The sequence below is a fragment of the Leishmania major genome, chromosome 35, assembly GCF_000002725.2.
Source record: "Leishmania major strain Friedlin complete genome, chromosome 35".
In the NCBI taxonomy this organism is placed as follows: Eukaryota; Euglenozoa; class Kinetoplastea; order Trypanosomatida; family Trypanosomatidae; genus Leishmania; species Leishmania major.
Genome location: NC_007284.2, coordinates 1,929,245 through 1,945,663, shown reverse-complemented (window position 1 = coordinate 1,945,663; position 16,419 = coordinate 1,929,245). Strand labels below are relative to the sequence as shown.

The 16,419-nt window shown below is 56.3% G+C and overlaps 4 protein-coding genes across 4 annotated transcripts; all 4 read right to left on the bottom strand.

The window, feature by feature from the left end:
* Positions 1–613: 613 nt before the first annotated feature.
* Positions 614–1,456, bottom strand: LMJF_35_5000 (conserved hypothetical protein; the record flags this gene model as incomplete). The annotated part of the gene is made up of 1 exon (XM_003722845.1): positions 614–1,456. One exon carries the CDS (start codon positions 1,454–1,456, stop codon positions 614–616), a length of 843 nt encoding a protein of 280 aa, XP_003722893.1.
* Positions 1,457–5,266: 3,810 nt separating this feature from the next.
* Positions 5,267–6,283, bottom strand: LMJF_35_4990 (phosphatidylcholine:ceramide cholinephosphotransferase 2; the record flags this gene model as incomplete). Its single annotated transcript, XM_003722844.1, has 1 exon — positions 5,267–6,283. One exon carries the CDS (start codon positions 6,281–6,283, stop codon positions 5,267–5,269), a length of 1,017 nt encoding a protein of 338 aa, XP_003722892.1.
* A 3,476-nt stretch (positions 6,284–9,759) lies between these two features.
* LMJF_35_4970 (conserved hypothetical protein) lies at positions 9,760–10,788 on the bottom strand (the record flags this gene model as incomplete). The annotated part of the gene is made up of 1 exon (XM_003722843.1): positions 9,760–10,788. One exon carries the CDS (start codon positions 10,786–10,788, stop codon positions 9,760–9,762), a length of 1,029 nt encoding a protein of 342 aa, XP_003722891.1.
* Positions 10,789–11,804: 1,016 nt separating this feature from the next.
* On the bottom strand, positions 11,805–12,431 carry LMJF_35_4960 (conserved hypothetical protein; the record flags this gene model as incomplete). Its single annotated transcript, XM_003722842.1, has 1 exon — positions 11,805–12,431. The coding sequence occupies one exon, from the start codon at positions 12,429–12,431 to the stop codon at positions 11,805–11,807; it is 627 nt and encodes a 208-aa protein (XP_003722890.1).
* Between the last annotated feature and the right edge of the window lie 3,988 nt (positions 12,432–16,419).

Here is a 16,419-nt window from a genome sequence, read left to right as displayed (position 1 = left end):
AATGGTGACAATGTTCCTCGAAGCAAGTGAAAGAAGGACGCGCATGCAAATATGCACAGATACGGCTTCGAAGTGATGACAAGGTTTCAACGGGGTCAGCAAAGAATAGAGCGAAAAGAAGGCACCAGCAAATCACGGAGACACGCACGCGCGCACGTTCACGCGTATGCCTCAGCAGCTCCACTGAAGTGAAACGAGCAGGATAGGGCAAGCAGATGCGACTTCGAGACAGCAACGCAGGTGAAAGAGCAGGGCAAACGAAAAAACGGCGCATACGAGTAAGCCCAGATGCATTTTATTCTGCTTTCCACGCAATCATGCGTGGGTGCTTGTCCCGCTGCTGTGCACCACACAATGGGCTTCTTCTCCCTTCCCTCTCGAGCTTGCATACTTCGGCAGGACAGCGCGTGTAAACGAGATCCTTTTCTGTTTTGCCGCTCCTTCACGTGAGCCGTGATTTCCATGTGGAAAACACGTGCGCTTGTGTGTGCAGCTCTCTCAACTTTCTCTCTGATGGAGAAGCTCACGGGTCGCTGTTGGTTTGTGCTCATTCGCTCCAGCCTGAAGCACGAGGTTCGAAGTCTTTTTTTTCCGGTTATGCCTTCGATTTCCCTTACGCTGCCGCTGTGCACGACGCCGTCGGAAGTATCTTCTTGTCCCCCGCTTCATTCGATGACGAGCAGCGGCGCTGTCCGCGGCGCAGAGGTCGGGTGACCTCGGTGCTCATCGTCTCCTGGATCTCATCGAGGTAGGCAAACCAGATTCGGCAGCGGTACACGTCGAAGAGAGAACGCTGCAGACGGCGGAAGTCCACGAAGGAGCGCGAGGTGCGCGAAATGATGACGGTGATCTTCTTGCCGTCCAGCTGAAACATTGCATCCTCCACGTGGGTGGGGCAGTGCACCTGCGTCGCCAACGAGCGCATCGTCTGCAGCGCCTCCTGCTCTTTCACGGTGCGCCTGTGATGCTGCGTCGTGTCCTCAGCGGTGGCGCGACGGAGAATAAGCAACACCTTCTCGGGAAGAGGCGTCGTGCACGCGTCGTCGACAATGCCAAGATCGATGCCACGGTCACCCTCCACGATGACCATCTCACCAACGCACACCTGGAAGGCGGTAACGAAGGGCTTGCGGCCGTACTTGAAGGCGACCCACACGGCCGTGTGTGCAGGATGCACCATCGGCATTGGCAGGCCTAAGCTGGTAGCGGGGTGGTGAGACGGGTAGGCGGCAACCGGTGCGCTGGGCAAGGCCGCGTCGAGGATCGAGCGAGCAGGCGACGACGTGGCGTAGGAGCTAGCAGAGGATTTCGGGCTACGCTGATGGCAGCACACCAGAGCCGCCTCCGCAGGGGGAGCAGGGGTGATGAGGCTCGCCGCATAGGGTTCGTGGCGGTACACCTTCACCCGCTTCTTTACGCACGAGACGGAGAGTTGAGAAGAGGTGGCAGACATCATGGTAGTGCGCGTTTCGTGAACGCGTAGCAGGCGGGGGTGGCAAAAAGGTAAGACAGCAAGCTGTTGGGGGTTTGATGGAGTACGCGTAGGGAGGAGGGGGGCGCGGGTAGAAGGGACGTCGATGCGTTGTTGCTTTCGTTCCTTTGTATTTCGAGAATAGACAGTCGTGTGGATGACGAGTCTGTTGTTGCGCCCGAAAAAAACAAAGGATGCGGTCGCGATTGCGAGACGGGAGAGAATGAGCGGGATCCGTTTACGACTGGAATATACGGAGGGAGGAGAGATGCGCGTAAGTGTTGTGTGTATGTGCGCGTGTGAGTGTAAGTGTGTGTGTGAGTGTGTGCAGGATTGGTCGTGTTGGTGCGAGAGAAGCGAAAATGAAAGCGGTGTGCAATAGACAAAATGGAGGAGATGTGTGCACGGCAAACGGGTGTGACCATTCACAGGGAAGAACCGCCAAGGAAAGAAAAAACGACAGAGAAACGGTAAAATCCCGAGGGCGAAAAAAAAAGCGAGAGAGCATAGAACGAGATGTGACGCTGTTGTAGACTTCTACGGGCCGCGGGGGAGTCCCTTTCCCTGATGCCTGTCGGGCACACCACAGTGTGTGGCATCTCAGGGTCTAGTGCCCACTCTTTCTGGGGAAGCCAAGAGCCTGCAGCCTGCCCTCGAATACGGTTCTGGACTCTTGGTGCGAGCAGATAGGCGTGGGCTGGCGCTGTGCCTAAAGAAGCACGCAGCCATAATCACAGGTGTACCACAGCTCACGACAGATCGTCTCGGCAATCCAACAAACGTGCGCATCCACCGCCTCTTTGCTTTCTTTCGGTGCGTTGTGGTGGTGCCGAGCGTGATCTCCCACCTATTGCGCTCTCTATGTAAGGTAGGTAAAGTGTGCTGGACTGCGCTGTCGCAGGTCCTTAGCCCGGTTCCCTGATACACCCCCGATGCATGTCTGCATTCTGCTGGCGATGCACTCTACCCATCCCCCAACAGGCCTGTACGGCAGGCAATCTCTTGGCGTTTCAGCAATCCCATGTAGTGAGAGAAAAGAAGCACGACCGCCGCCTCTCCCTGCTCATGCACGAGGATGCACGTAGAGGCACTAGGTCCTCCTCTGTTCTCCAGGACGAGGTTGGAGGAGTGACGGTGTGGCTTTGCTGAGATGACCCTCCTAGACGGATGCACCTCAGGCCAGAATACGTACCTACGACCGTCCTGGTAACACGGGAAGTTCTCAATCAGACGCCCAGCGAATGTTGCATCCGGTCCCCACGCTCCTAGAACGGCACCCGAATCGTACAGCCCAGTGTGGTAATAAAAAAAAAGAAGAACGACTAAACCAGACTTGAGCCACTCTGCTGGATGGACGCGATGGCGAATACTGGACCTGCACAAGCGATACGGACAACTCGACGCACCACAGCACAAGCAGATACCCGGGGGCGTTACGCTGGGGCTCCATGAGTTCATCTAGGACTGGGCCATTGCCAGCACGGTGCGAAGTGATCACGGCGCGGCCAAGCTCGCTGCCCGTTTCCGGGAGGGATATGGTCCGTTGCACGCGCGTGCCCGGAGGAGGATCGCTGCCCCTCCGCCTTCGCGGCGTGGACCTCCCACCCGTGCGCGACACTGGCTGACACGTTGCAGGGGCCATCAAAGTAGCCAGGGCTCGGCTTGCCAGGCGTAGGGCGATGTGCTCGCACGGGTGGGGCCCGTCAGGGGGTCTGCTCTGCCCTTTCTGCGTGGCGCTGCTCGCACCGCGCGGCGGGACGGTGCCAGCGCCAACGGCAGGAGGGCCGTTGAGACCACCTTCGCGCCCAGAGCGGCCGCGGTCACGGTGGGTAAGCGAATGGGGCGCAGGCGGCCGAGACCCGCTCGGAGAGGCCGCCGCGCGTGTTTGGCGCTGGGGGCGTACGCGCAGGATAAACGTATTACCAAAGCACGCTGGCGGCTCGCATGCGTGTATGCGGGCGTCGGCCGCTTTGGCGCTCCGCGCGCACGCACTTCCCTCACGCGCAGCAGTGTCGTGTACTTCAGCACGTCAATCCCTGGTGGGCTCCAGGTGAACTTTCGGGGCGAGGAAAAACCATCGGGCGTGCAGGCAGTGACTCTCCTGCTTTGGCGAAGCTCCTTTTTTCCGCTGTGGGTGGATGGCGCGGTGTAGGCAAGCACATAATAAGGAGCGACTGAGGTGCTTCGTAAGGGTTAATACATCGCGCAGGTGCGGTGATTGGAGGCTGCGTCTCCTCCTCCTCCTCCTTGCTTGCAGCTAACGCGCTGCGTGCGAAGCAGTGGGTCTGGGGCTTGGCCCGCTGGATCGACCGCTAGATCGGCTGACGGACAGGAGCACAAGTGTGGTTGCTGCTGTGGGTGCGGGCTCGCTCTCTCTTCTCACGGCCGTCAGCGCGGCCCCCTACAAGGGTGTAGGTTGGCATGCGGCGACGCCTCTGGGCACATATTCTGGTGCCGCCAGCCCGTCGCGCGCGCCTATCACCGTGGATTGCCTTTCATCGTTGCGGATGGAAACATAAGGGTAAATTTCGCAAGCTTGCAAGATGGACATTGTCAGAGGAGCCGAGGCAACGACATAGATTAGGGACCTGGCTACCGGTATCGGACGCCAGACTGACACACCCTATATTACCCGCACAGCGGGCAACACCGCCTCCGCCCGGCGCCGACAGCGCAGCACGCATGCGAAGAAGGGACGGTGTAGGAAGGACCATCCTAGACGGCCAGGATTTGGCACCAATGCCACAAAGGCAGGTGAGCTGCGGGCGTGCACGGGTATGTCTACTGACTTCTTGGGTTTGGAACAACATGTGTAAGAAAGCATTCCTTTTATTCGGGCACAAAAAAGGAGCTCATTGGAATTCACCGAAACGAAAGAAGAGTTATCTACCCCTCGTTACCATGCCAGTGTCGAGATTTATTGAGGAAAGAGAATAACGAAAAAAGATGGGCAACACGCATCACGCAGGTCTATGCGTATGTCAGGGATGGTGTGTCGCTACATAGGGCACCTCCGTTGTGGGCTGAGAGGTACCGGCCAGCAGTCACAAATAAAGATTACAAGCTTCTCCTTTTGCTACCGTCTCTTTTTTTTTTGCAAGTCAGCACGACCTGCTTCACACCGACGCTCCAAGTCCGCGCAAAGATACACCTACATACATGCAGGCGTGCTTTTGAGGTGCCCAAGGCCCTCAGCTCTCTTTCTCTCTGGGACGCCTCTAGCAGTCGCGTTGCAGTTGTGGAACTGCCAGAGCAGCAGAGAAGCGAGGGGTCCCGGGTGGGATAGTGCAAAAACATCAGCAGCAACAACAACCACAAACAACAACGAAAAACAAACTGAAACACCGAACAGTGAAAAACAACAATAGCAATAAAAGAATGCAATGATCGACTCAGATGACACATGAATACGCGTGCACAGAGAAGAGAGGGAAGAAAGAGAGAGGGAAGGCGGCGGTGTCAACCGGAAATAAACCTCTGCGCGCAACAAAACAAAGAACCCTAACAGCCGGTGCTCCCGTTAGGCTTCGTGTACAGTCATCTCCGTGAGTTTCACAAGCATCGACCTGTGCACCGTCTGTCACCGACCTTTGCAAGCACAGATCAGCAGATGACGGGAAAGGGGCACCGTGCACGGGTCGACGAGGTCCTGCGTCACCATTGTGTCGTCTCGCGCACACCAGAGTGCAGATGTTTAGTGTTTAGTAAGTCGTGCACCCTCAACAGGGGTGTACCGGTACTACTAGAACCGCCCGTCACCGTTTGCGGAGGAGGAGGTATCTCCTTGATGGGGTTTTAGTGCTCAGGCAAAGCCGCCGACGCATCAGTCGAGTCTTCGGCAGGCGTTTGAACAACAACCACAACCTCATCAGCCGTCCATTTCTCGATCGTGTTTGCGCCTGGCCATGGCATCCAGCGAATCAGCAGCTGCATCTGCCACGGCGCGCCGGTCTCCGCGTGATCGATGACCTTATACGTCGCGATCATCACGTACATCGCCACCAGGATGTCATCCGTGTAGTGGGAGCGAGAGGCAAGGATACAGTAATAGCTGATGGGCAGAAGCACGGACACCCACACACGCACCGCCCACGGGTGCAGAAAAGGGCTGTAGTCCCACGCTAGAATGAAGGCGAGGCTGAGGATCATCGTGTGCCCGCTGAACATCAGATCACCGCAGTGGATCGCACCACTGCCAAGTGTGACGAGGGTAAGGATAACGTTGAGTACCGGATGCTCAATCACTTGCGGATTTTGACAGTGGTTGTCGGTTGCCGGGTACGACGTCCCCATGATCACAAACGCGCGGAACACCATTACCACGGCGTACGACGTCAGGAAGCGAATTGCCATAATCGGGAAGACATTCTTCAGCGGGAAGGGACGCCGCCCCGAGTCGAGAACGCCAAACGCCATGCGGTTTAGAAAGGAACCGATCTTCGGGACTCCCACCAAGAACGTAACCCTGGGCAGTCCATTCATGTGTCGCTCCAGCAAAAACACCTTGAAGCCCACCACCACCGTCGTCGCGTTTAGCAGAAAGATGATGACGTTGGTGCCATTCTCGAGAAGTGCCACTTTCGGAATCGACTCGAGAAGCAGATCGGGCAGTGGGCGCACCTTCTCGGGGTCCGGCATACGTGCGTTTGCGACGAGAATAGCCACGCCGAGGAACATCACCGTGAGCAGCAGCAAAAGAATAAACCGCATCACCTGCGTACACAAGGGTAGCGGCTGCTTGTACCACGGCACGTGGTCGGTCCCAATATCTTCATTGCCGCCCACATCGTGCGCTGTCACGTGACTCGTCATGGCACTCGCGGTGAGAGGGGGAGTCGTTGAAAGTTGCAGTGACTCGATGCTGCAAGTTGGGGTTACCGCCGGCAAAGATGATGGCGCCTATGCGGCGTTGCTGTGGGGGCTCGAGCGCGACGTTTTCGCCGAGGAGAAACTGGTACGTGTGTTCACAAGGTCAGGAGAGTGCCGGCAGGGCAGAGGAGAAGACAGCGAGAGGGGCTGCACCACGGGACGCGAAGACAACAACGAAAGAGCTGACAGAAAACAACCACTGCTTAACTACGGCAATAAACCCGGATCGACGATCAAAAAAAAAAAATGGCACGTCGTCAGCACAACTGTTATCACAGATCCAAGAAGTAAGCACAGAGAAAAAGTTCGCGGGAGATGAAGAATCATAAAGGGTTCACAAAGAAAGGGGAGAGACACAAGCGGAGTGGGCGCACACGCGCACACTGCGAAGGCGGGAGAACGTGAGACGGCAAGGTTACATCTAGATGTGTAATAAAGCAAGCCGAAGCACACACATGCGCTCGCAGAAAAAAAAAAGGAAGCTGTCCAAATAACGAAGCAAAGGCAAAAGCAGAATGACTTCAAAGGCAGAAGTAAGAAACAAGCAGCCGCACGAAAAGAACAAGACAACGGGGAGGGAGGAGGTCCTTGCTTCGCCGCTGAAAACAGTGCTCGTTAGAGCCTCGAAACGGGAAAGGGCGACGAGCTGTCGTAGGTGGCGTGTCTGTCTGGGTGCCTGTGTGTGTGTGTGTGGATGTGTACTGGTGCGTGATCGACTGCTGAATTGTGGTGAGATGTATTGGCGGGGGAAGGGGGGGGGCACTCGCAGATGTGTGTTAAAGGCCTCACACGGATGGCGCTCTAGGTGATCGGTTCGCTGGCGTTGTTGATGGCCGCGGTTATGATGGTTATATGGATTATGGTGCTTTCGATGAGAAAATGGTGGCAAGCATTCACCGTCCGTGAGGGGTTTGAGGAGGAGAAAGGGGTGGATGCACTGGCACATTATACAGAACAGCAAACCCCAACATGCGTATGTGTGTGAAAGAGGATGATGTAGAGGAAAAGAGGAGGGAGTCGAGGATACCACAGTTTTACAACCATGGGCAGGATCCAGCAAAGGGCTAACTTCCATGCACATAAAGCACGCCGGGATCAGAGCCCTTCATGTTACGGTGAGGTGGACACGAGAAGTCCAGCCCGCATGTTTCTCAGAATTCTAGAGGGCCTCTGTCGTATCTGCACAAGCGGCGCTGCCGATGCCGATGCCAAAGGCGAGCAGGGAGCTGCACCATAAACGAGGCACGAAAAAGAACAAAGAACAGCATTGTATTTCGCTGCCGTTCTTTTTCTTTTTCTTCGGGGGGGGGGGGAGGAGGAGAGGCACCTCCAACACTTGAAAATTGCCCGCGCAAAGCCGTATTTATCCCCAGAAGCATGCCGCATATGACGTTGGAGGGAGGGGGGAGGGTTACGCGGCAGTTGGACGATACGAAAACAGACCGACAAACGGAGGCAACCGAAAAAAAAACCTGTCCCGCTTACCCACGACGACGGCTCGTAGTGGAGGAAAGGGATTGGGAGTCAGGCAACCACATGTATGCAGCACTGAGAGAAAATAGAAGAACTACGCAACCCGTGGGGAGCAAGGAGGCGGCACGAACCTCCCGCCTGCCCTATCGTGGCCACTTACATGCGCTTGCTCCCCCCTTTCCTTCGCCGCATGCTTCACCACACCGAGAGACTCTCCTCAGAAGCACACCCGTCTACGACAATGGAAAGGGAAACGCAGGCAGCGCATGCGAAGAGCTGCTGGCAAAGCGGAGACAGCGGAGAGAACCGCTGAAAGGAGCCACAGCAACAACAAGGAAGATCATCCGATCAGTGCAGCACAACACAGGGGGTGGGAAGATGCCGAGAGAAGCCCCGCGGCGGCGGTTGGCACGCCACGCACCGACGCTTTCGCGCGCGACCGCGAATAAAAGTACCCGCACTATCCTCGCATGCGCCGCTTACAACAAAGCCAGTCAAGAACGCTGCTGCGCGTCATGTATCAAGTACTGAGTGAAATGAACACGAGTACATGTATACATAGCCACCCTGTGTGTGTGTGTGTGTGTGTGTGTGTGTGTGTGCTGGGGGAGGGAGAGTGTCATCATCTTCAGAATCTTTGGCGGAGGGTATCGAAGTAGTCGAGACCTTAGCACGTGGCGTGATCGATGTAGCGCCTTACGTCCCTGGTGCACCTGTGCTGCTGGCCTCCATCGTAGACGTTGTGTTGGGCGCCGCCGGAGCCGCGGTCGTCGTCGTGGTTGTCGTCGTGGTTGTTGTTGTCGTCTGCGATGCGGCTCGACTGTAGGCTATCTCGCGCTCAATAGAGATCGAAGTCGAGAGAATGAGGCAGAAAACCACCGCTACAATAGGGACGAAGTGTCCGTAGCGCAGAAGCACCGCGTTCGCCTTCAGGCGCGTGCGTTGATAGGCGGCCGCCAGTGTCGGCTGTACGTGAACCGCCGGGGAGGGCTCGTTGTTTAGCAGCATTGCTCACTCGCTGAACGGCCAGGGCGACGCGTTGGTGTATGAGAGTAGAGAACGAAAAAAAAAAAGAAGGAGCGCGCAAGGAGACGCAACGTGGACGACAACAGGCTCAAACACGAGTACAGTGGTTAAGGCGAGCTAAAGCTGAAATCAAGAGAGAGGGACAGAGGAGATAGCGGACGTATGCGAGTGCTGAGACGGTACTTTTAGTTTTTGTGTTTCGCGAGGAGAGGGGGTGGCCCTTACGCGGGGAAGCTTAAGCGACCGCCGAAGCCGAAGCATTTTGAGGTGCTCAAGGGGAGAGGCACGATTCGGCTGCTCTGATAGCGAGAGTAGCGCAACAGCGATCTACGCATAGGCAAACAACACCAATGCACACACACACACACGTACACACCTCCGTAGTAAATTCCAGTGAGCCGTGAAGCGGATGACGAAGAAAAAGGCGTTCGAAACAGAACAGGACAAGGGGGCGGTGAGCTTGTGTTCGGAAAGGCGTGTGTGTGTGTGTGTGTGTGTGTGCGTGTGTGTGAGAGCATTAAAAGAAGCCATAGAGACCTCAGAGTGCGGTGTGAGGCGCGCGGGCCAGAGATCAGTCCCTGAGCTCGCGGAAAGAGTGTGCGAGCATGCACAGAGAGCATGCGGCAGTGCTGAAACGGGGGTCGGCAAGCAATTTGCCGGCAACCGTGTACCAAGGAGTCTCATGCAGAAACGGGCAGCCTCCGCCTACTTGAGCTCCGGTATATTGCGGGTAGTCCAGTCACTTTCAGATCTGTGTGAGGATGCCAGAATCGCAGCACAATACGCGCTCAACAGCAAACACAATAAGCCTACAAAGCACCCTCAACGGAGGCGTAGATCACACACACACACACACACACACACGCCCGCATACCAGCAGGTGCACTCCCGTGTTGTCAATGTCACGAAGCCAACGACTGTCACGGCGCCGCCTCGACCTTACGCAGCTCGACGCACCGAAGCCGCTCATTTATGACATCTGCCAGTACCACCGCCGTTTCGGACGTCGCGCCTGTCACTGCTGGTGTGAGGTTGCCAAAGGCACGGCACCACAACTCGGGCGACACCTTCCGTGCAAGTGGGTATGGGTCTGGCCTAAATGCCCCCAGCAGCGGAATCCACCGCCTGTGAACCGAGGCGTCGTTGACAGCGCGCAGAAAGAAAAGTGTGGCGGCGGTGACCTCTTTGGGGGACACCACATCGGGCCCGATGCCTTGCCGTTGATCCGCTTGGATCTTGTCCGTGTACTCGCTGTACAGCTCGACCACGCGCTCCGGCGATGACATCCGCGCCAGACGCCGCGCATTGGCGCAATTGTTCACAACCAAGACGCACAGAGCACGAATAGCCACGTCGAATGGAATGACATTGTGAATCATCTTCTCCCACAGTGAGCTACACAGCACCTCCGAGTCAAACGCATCATCGTTGCGGAGGACAAGTGGGGGAGAAGTGGCAGCGCTCGCGACCGCAGACGTGGAGGTCGTAGCGTCCGTCGCCGTTTCCGCGGGCGACTGCGGCTGCTGCCGGACGAAGCTGTCGACGTTCAGGTTTGCCCAGGAATGAAAGATGTCCGCAATGTAAAAGTACGGAATCTCTTCCGACGCGTGCTCCTCCAGGTACGCCAACTGCTCCGGCACGGCGCACTGCCTCAAGACCTCATCGAAGGTCATGCGTTCTGCCACCTCGGACTCATTGTAACCCTTTTCCAGGAATTCGATTATGGACCGCAGCCTGTCCTCTGGGTAGCCGTACTTTTCCACCACCGAGGTCGGCAGCAGGCACTGGGTGTAGAGCTGCAGTTTGAGATTGTGCACATTGAGCCAGCGCTGCATCGGCTCGCTCAACAAGCCGCTCTGCTCGACAACCGTGAAGCCCGCCCAGCCGATGCCGAAGCCGATGGCCGGCAAGCCCACCTTTTTGAAGAACACCTTCGCGCCCGCGCTCATTTCTGCACACAAACTCCACCGTGAAGGCGGTGCTGCACTTGTGTAGAGTCGCTAAAGTCGGCCGAGGTGTTCACAAGACAATGGCGAGTGGCGTTCGTTTAGGTGACGTGGTCACAGCAGTCAGGATTTATGTAACCGCTCCACTCGCCCACCGTGAGGCACACATGCATCACGTAGAAATCGCGGGAGAAGGGGAAAGGTAAAAGAAAAGTTGGGAATGCAAGCCCGCCTTACATCGCTGTCAGTGACCAGTCTCCTATACCCCAGTCCGGGGCACACTGCCCACACAAGATCCATTGGGGAGTGACGGTGACGGCAATGAGCGAAGGCGTCAGCGAAGTCCCTCCACACACACGCGACACGTGGAGAAGCCTGCGATCCATTTCGCCCTAGACCTTCTCGAGTGGGAGGTTGGGGAGGGGGAGCGCGGGGTAGTCGATTTCACCGCTGCGGTCACGCACCCCTGCCACATCGCCCCATCTTTCGGAGAGTCGCTGCTCGCTGTGCCGCCAGCAGTCAAGACGCCCTCCTTTCCGTTTGGCTTTTGTATGTGTGGGTGTGTCCCTTCCACGCCTCTTAATACAGTTGCCGCCTGGTGCGTTCAGCAGCACAGCCGTCGAAGAGGACCGCACACACAACAGTGAAAGAACAGAGAGATTTAAAATGCAGAAGGGGGAGACAAGGACCCAGCATGTACAGATGACAAAGACCAAGCAAAACTGTGTGTCACGGCCAGCGCCGTGTACGCCAATGCCAGCGCTATGGACCTAGCCCACCTCCATCCCTTTCGCTGCGTCGGTCCACCGAGAGATGGAGAGAACAGGGGAGGGCGGAGTGGCGAAAGAGAGAGAGAGGAAGTGCGCAAGTGCAAAAAAAAAGCAAGCCTGCGAAAAAAAAAAGAGCAAGGCCCTTGTGGTAAAGCTGTTGGGGTCACTCCCCTGCAGCGGAGAAACACCGGTCATCAGCTCCCATGCTCCTCCTCTCCAACATCGACGGATGTGTGCCGCGGGTGCGTGTCACAAGCGAATATGGGAGGCGTCCGAAGAGACCACTGCCTCGGACGCAGACGTTTCTAAAAGTTTCCTACCGGAGGGGGCCATCGCCCAGAGCGCGATCCGCTTCGAGAGGAGGTAGGCGACTGCGAAGAGCGCCACGTGGCGAAGCAGGCGAAGGATGAAGCTGCGGAGAAAGGAGGGTTGCTTCGGCTTGCGGACCCGTGATCGCTTCGGCACATACCGCTGTTCACGCGGAATATCGGAGAGGGCCTTGCGCAGCTCGTACTTGCGGCTCATGTAGCGCTCCTCATGATTCAGGTTCTCCTCCTCCAGCTGCCCCATGCGCTGATTGATGCCGACATACTCGCCAAAAAACTGAACGGCGCTGCCGAGTGTTATCTGCATGACTTGCGAAAACATACCCCACAGCTCCATAATGCGGCTCGTCATGAACATCATCATCTGTGCACGTTGCGCCTCGGGGGTCATGGCCATGCCGTACATGCCCATCCCACCCATGCCCATCATGCCAAGGCCCCCATACATGCTACCCATGCCGAAGCCACCGTACCCGCCGTACATGCCCCCCATACCGTATGGGTCCATGCCCATACCGTACCCACTACCCATCCCATAACCAGTGCCCATGCCGTTGTTGAGCGCGTTCGCATACGACGACGACGACGTCGTGGCTGCGCCGACGGCGCCGCTGTTCGCCGTCGAGTCGGTTGAGAGAGGCTTTAGAGAGCCATCAGTGAGCTGGCCAGTACCTGAAGTCGCACCGACGGTAAGAGCGCCTGTCTGCGATGTAAGAGGCGCTGAAGCGTTTGGTGACGGCACTGCTGAGGGGGTAAGGAGGGAACAGTTGGTCGGCGAGCCGGGTGCCGTAGGGCGACTGGGTGATCCAGGGGGACTGCTGGAGCTGGTGACAGCTGCAGCAGCAGCGGTCGGCAGCGAGCTCATGTCGATTTTGGTGTGTGGCCACCTAACAAGTGAAAACGGTGGAAACCAGATGAAAACGTGTCGATGGAGAAGCCGCTTGCAAGCGGCGCGCGTTTTTGTTTGGCGTGGATGCGCTTCTCAGATTTCCGTTCTGCTGCAGCTGGGAACTTCCACTCCTCCCCCCCCCCCAACACAGACCACAAACAAAAGGAAGTTGAAGGAGAGGCAGCGTGCAAATGGGTGGGTGTGACGGCGCCGTAGAAGATGCGTCGTCTCACCCACACGGCGAGACAAAAGAAAAAAGGCCAGAGGAGAGATTGAGGACAGAGACCCGGCTGAGATACCTTGCAGCAAAGGGGATAGTGTAGCAGTGCCCTTCTCCGCCACTTAGGCACTACCGAGATTAGCGGCAAGCGTAGATACCATTGGAAAACTGCAACGGAATGCTAGCTCGCCCCCATTCCACTCTCGGACGCCACACCACTCTAGACGTAGAGCACGACGGAAGAAGATGTAGTGAGCCGAAAGAGAGGGAGGAGGCGGGCTGCAGGGCGGAGTGCCAAAAAAACAAAGCCTGCGTAGGGTGCTCTTCAGTAACACACCAAGTTCACTGCCCAGGTGCACAGGAACGGCCAAACAGCTCTGTCACCAGTTTGATTCGAGTGTCTGCACCCCCTTCGATTTGTTTTTGGTGTGTGCGTGTGTGTCACGCGTTGTCGTTGCATTGCTTCTTCTTGTTTTTCTTCTGATGTTTTTTTTTTAGGCATCTTGCCACGGGCCTCTTCAGTAAAGGCGACAATGCATCGGTGCTACAGGTGGTGCTTGAGGGGCGGGGTGGGGAGGGAGGCTTTATGTGTATGCCGTTTTCTTTTGGAGGAGGAGGAGGGGCTTTGTTGGTTTGTTCGATTGAAAAACGTAATTTAGAGAAGCAAAATGCAACAAGACAAGAAGCGAGAGGAAAACACGAAAGACAAGAAGAAACAAGACAAAAAATACACACACACACACGTACAGATACACATACGCACGTACACACACACACACACACACACATGCACACATGCACACACGTGGACACCTTTACGCTTGGAAATTGCATTGAGAAAACAAGGGCGACAAGAAGATGCGCAGGCCTCTACAGGAGTGGTGTCGGGGGCGGGTGGGGCAACAGGAGAGCTTTCCACTCGCGTGCCAAACATCCAGGATGCGAATGCAGAAAATCCTTGAGTCTGTGTCCGTCAGTGTTCAGGTAACCTGCGAGCGCGGCGCCACAGACACACCCCAGACGCATACGAAGAAAACCGTGCTTGCGTGCACGTCGGAAGATGAGCCAGTAAGTCGGCATAAGCCGAGCAAAACACACCACGTCGCCGTGTTCTGGCACCGATGCGCCCCTTGCTGCCATTGCGTCCGCGAGAGAACGCCGACTCGAGATCACGAAGCTTGTAGGTGGTGCGAGGAGAGCGGCGGAAGAGAGTTCGACAGCCCAGTCGAAGTCTCCACACCTTCTGCAGTCCTCCACATATCTGCTTTCCTCCGATGGACGTCCCGTTGCGGTGCGCATGGCAGCGCGTGGGCGCAGTAACAAAGTTCCTCGGATGACCTCACCTTCTGCGTCGGGCATTGCCAGATGGTCAGAAATAGGAGCACGAGAGCAGCCCCACGAAACAGCAGCGAGTCAGAAGGGGCTTTCCATGGACAGGGGCATACAAATTATGAGGAGGAAGCAGCCGCAGGGAAGAAACTGACGTCAATGAGCATCCCGGAAACCGAAAATGCAATGCGAACGCAGACAAGCCGGCGATGATGGGGGCAGCGGTGGAAGGGGGAGGTGAGGAGGTGCGGATGCGTCTCGCCCCCTGCCCCGTCTTCCTTTCGCCCCTCGTGTGCGCAGCAATCTCCCAACAAGAAGGACGTTTTAACGAATGAAAATGCATACTGGTGTGTGGAGGCGCGGACGCAGATGAGAAGCTTCTCCCTCCGCCTCCAACGCGTCCTTGCCCCAAAGTCGACATTCACAGAAGCAGAGAGAACGAGGAACAGTGAAGAAACGGCCCGGAAGAGTCCGTAGCACCAGTCTCTTGCTGTTGTCTTCGGAATTTTTCGTTCTCTCCCCCCAGGCAGACGCACCACACGTACGTGGTGAAGGGCAGGCGAAAGTCAAACGAGAAAAAAAAGATAGGTCAATAGGCGAGCTTGATTGTATGTGTGGAAGCTTATGCACATGTGTATGAAGATACGACGCAGAACAGTGCATCACTGTGCGTATATCCAGAGATAGAAAGCAAGTACGTGTGTGCATGTGTGTGTTTGTGTATATGAAATATGTGTGTGTGGGTGCATGCATGTCGTGGTGACTGCGGCGGTGATGGTGTGTGTGTGTGTATGTGTGTGTACGCCCGAGTGCCACCTAAAAGGCCTGACAGAGAGAGCACACAGCAAAAAAAAGAGGAGATAAACTCGAGAAAGCACGCGCTCACACGCACACGCAACATGAACGTAAAACGAAAAAGAACAGCAAAAAAAAGAGGACGGCAACACAGACAACAACCACAGAAGAAAACACACACCAAAAAAAAAACGCACAGATATACAGACGTACCTGCTGACAGCGGCTCACATCGCCCAATCCTGTATTGAATGGAGGAGAAACGAAGACGCATGCCCCCCTCCCCACGCTCTCACTTTTTCGATTTGGCCTGTGTTTGCTCTGTTTCCTGTGCTGCTGTGAATCGTAGGACAGAGCAAGTGGGGAAGGGAGCAAGACGCGAGGTGTGTGTGTGGGGGGGGGGGGGGTGAAGGGGGGAGGGGCGCGAGATGCTCTTGCTAGCCGATGGGCAGACAAATCGGAAGGAACGCTTCATCGTTCTTTTTGTTGTTGTTCACGTGATCGTTTCCTTCGCTGTATATGTTTTCTTCTCAGCAATTTCAAAAAGGCGACAAGGCAGCGGGAGAACGCCCCCACGCCCACAAACACACAGGAGAACAGCCCGGACGCAATAAGAAAAAACATATGTCGTTTGTGAAGAGCCCACAATCCAGCACACAGAGAGAGGGAGGCACACACACACACACCCACACACGTATATGTACGCACGCGCGCAGGTAGGCACGCCCACACATGCGCGCCGACACACCTGCCGGCACCCAACAAGGCAAAAAAAAAAGAAAAACAACACAACGCGAGGACAGAAGAGCGTACAAGGAAAATGTAAAGAAAGAACAGACGGGAAACAAAAGGAAAAAGGGAAGGAGAAGAAAAAAATCGACAAGGAAAAGTCGGGTGCGGGGGTAGAGGACCGAACAGCACAGAACAACGACAAACACAAGCAGCGACACGGAAGACACTGCCGCACGGCAAGAGATGGGGTGGTGGTGGTGGTGGTGGTGAGCGGCGGAAAGGGACGCATGTGCCGCACGCACCGCACGCGCTCGCAGCGAGAAAGACACGAGGTCAAAGCGAAAGGAAGTTCACCGATACTCAAGCACGCCTGCCATGCCCGACTATCCGCACGACGAGCACCACCACACAAGCGGCCACTCCGCGGCGCGTAGCAGTGCGTTATGGTGCGCACAAGAGGAAACGAAGGAGGTTGGGCGGGAGCGCCGTGCAGGGTTCCCGCCAGCAGCATGAGGTACAAGAAGCACAGGGGCAAGCACTGGGATTCAATAAGCAAGGGGTACACCTCTCTAC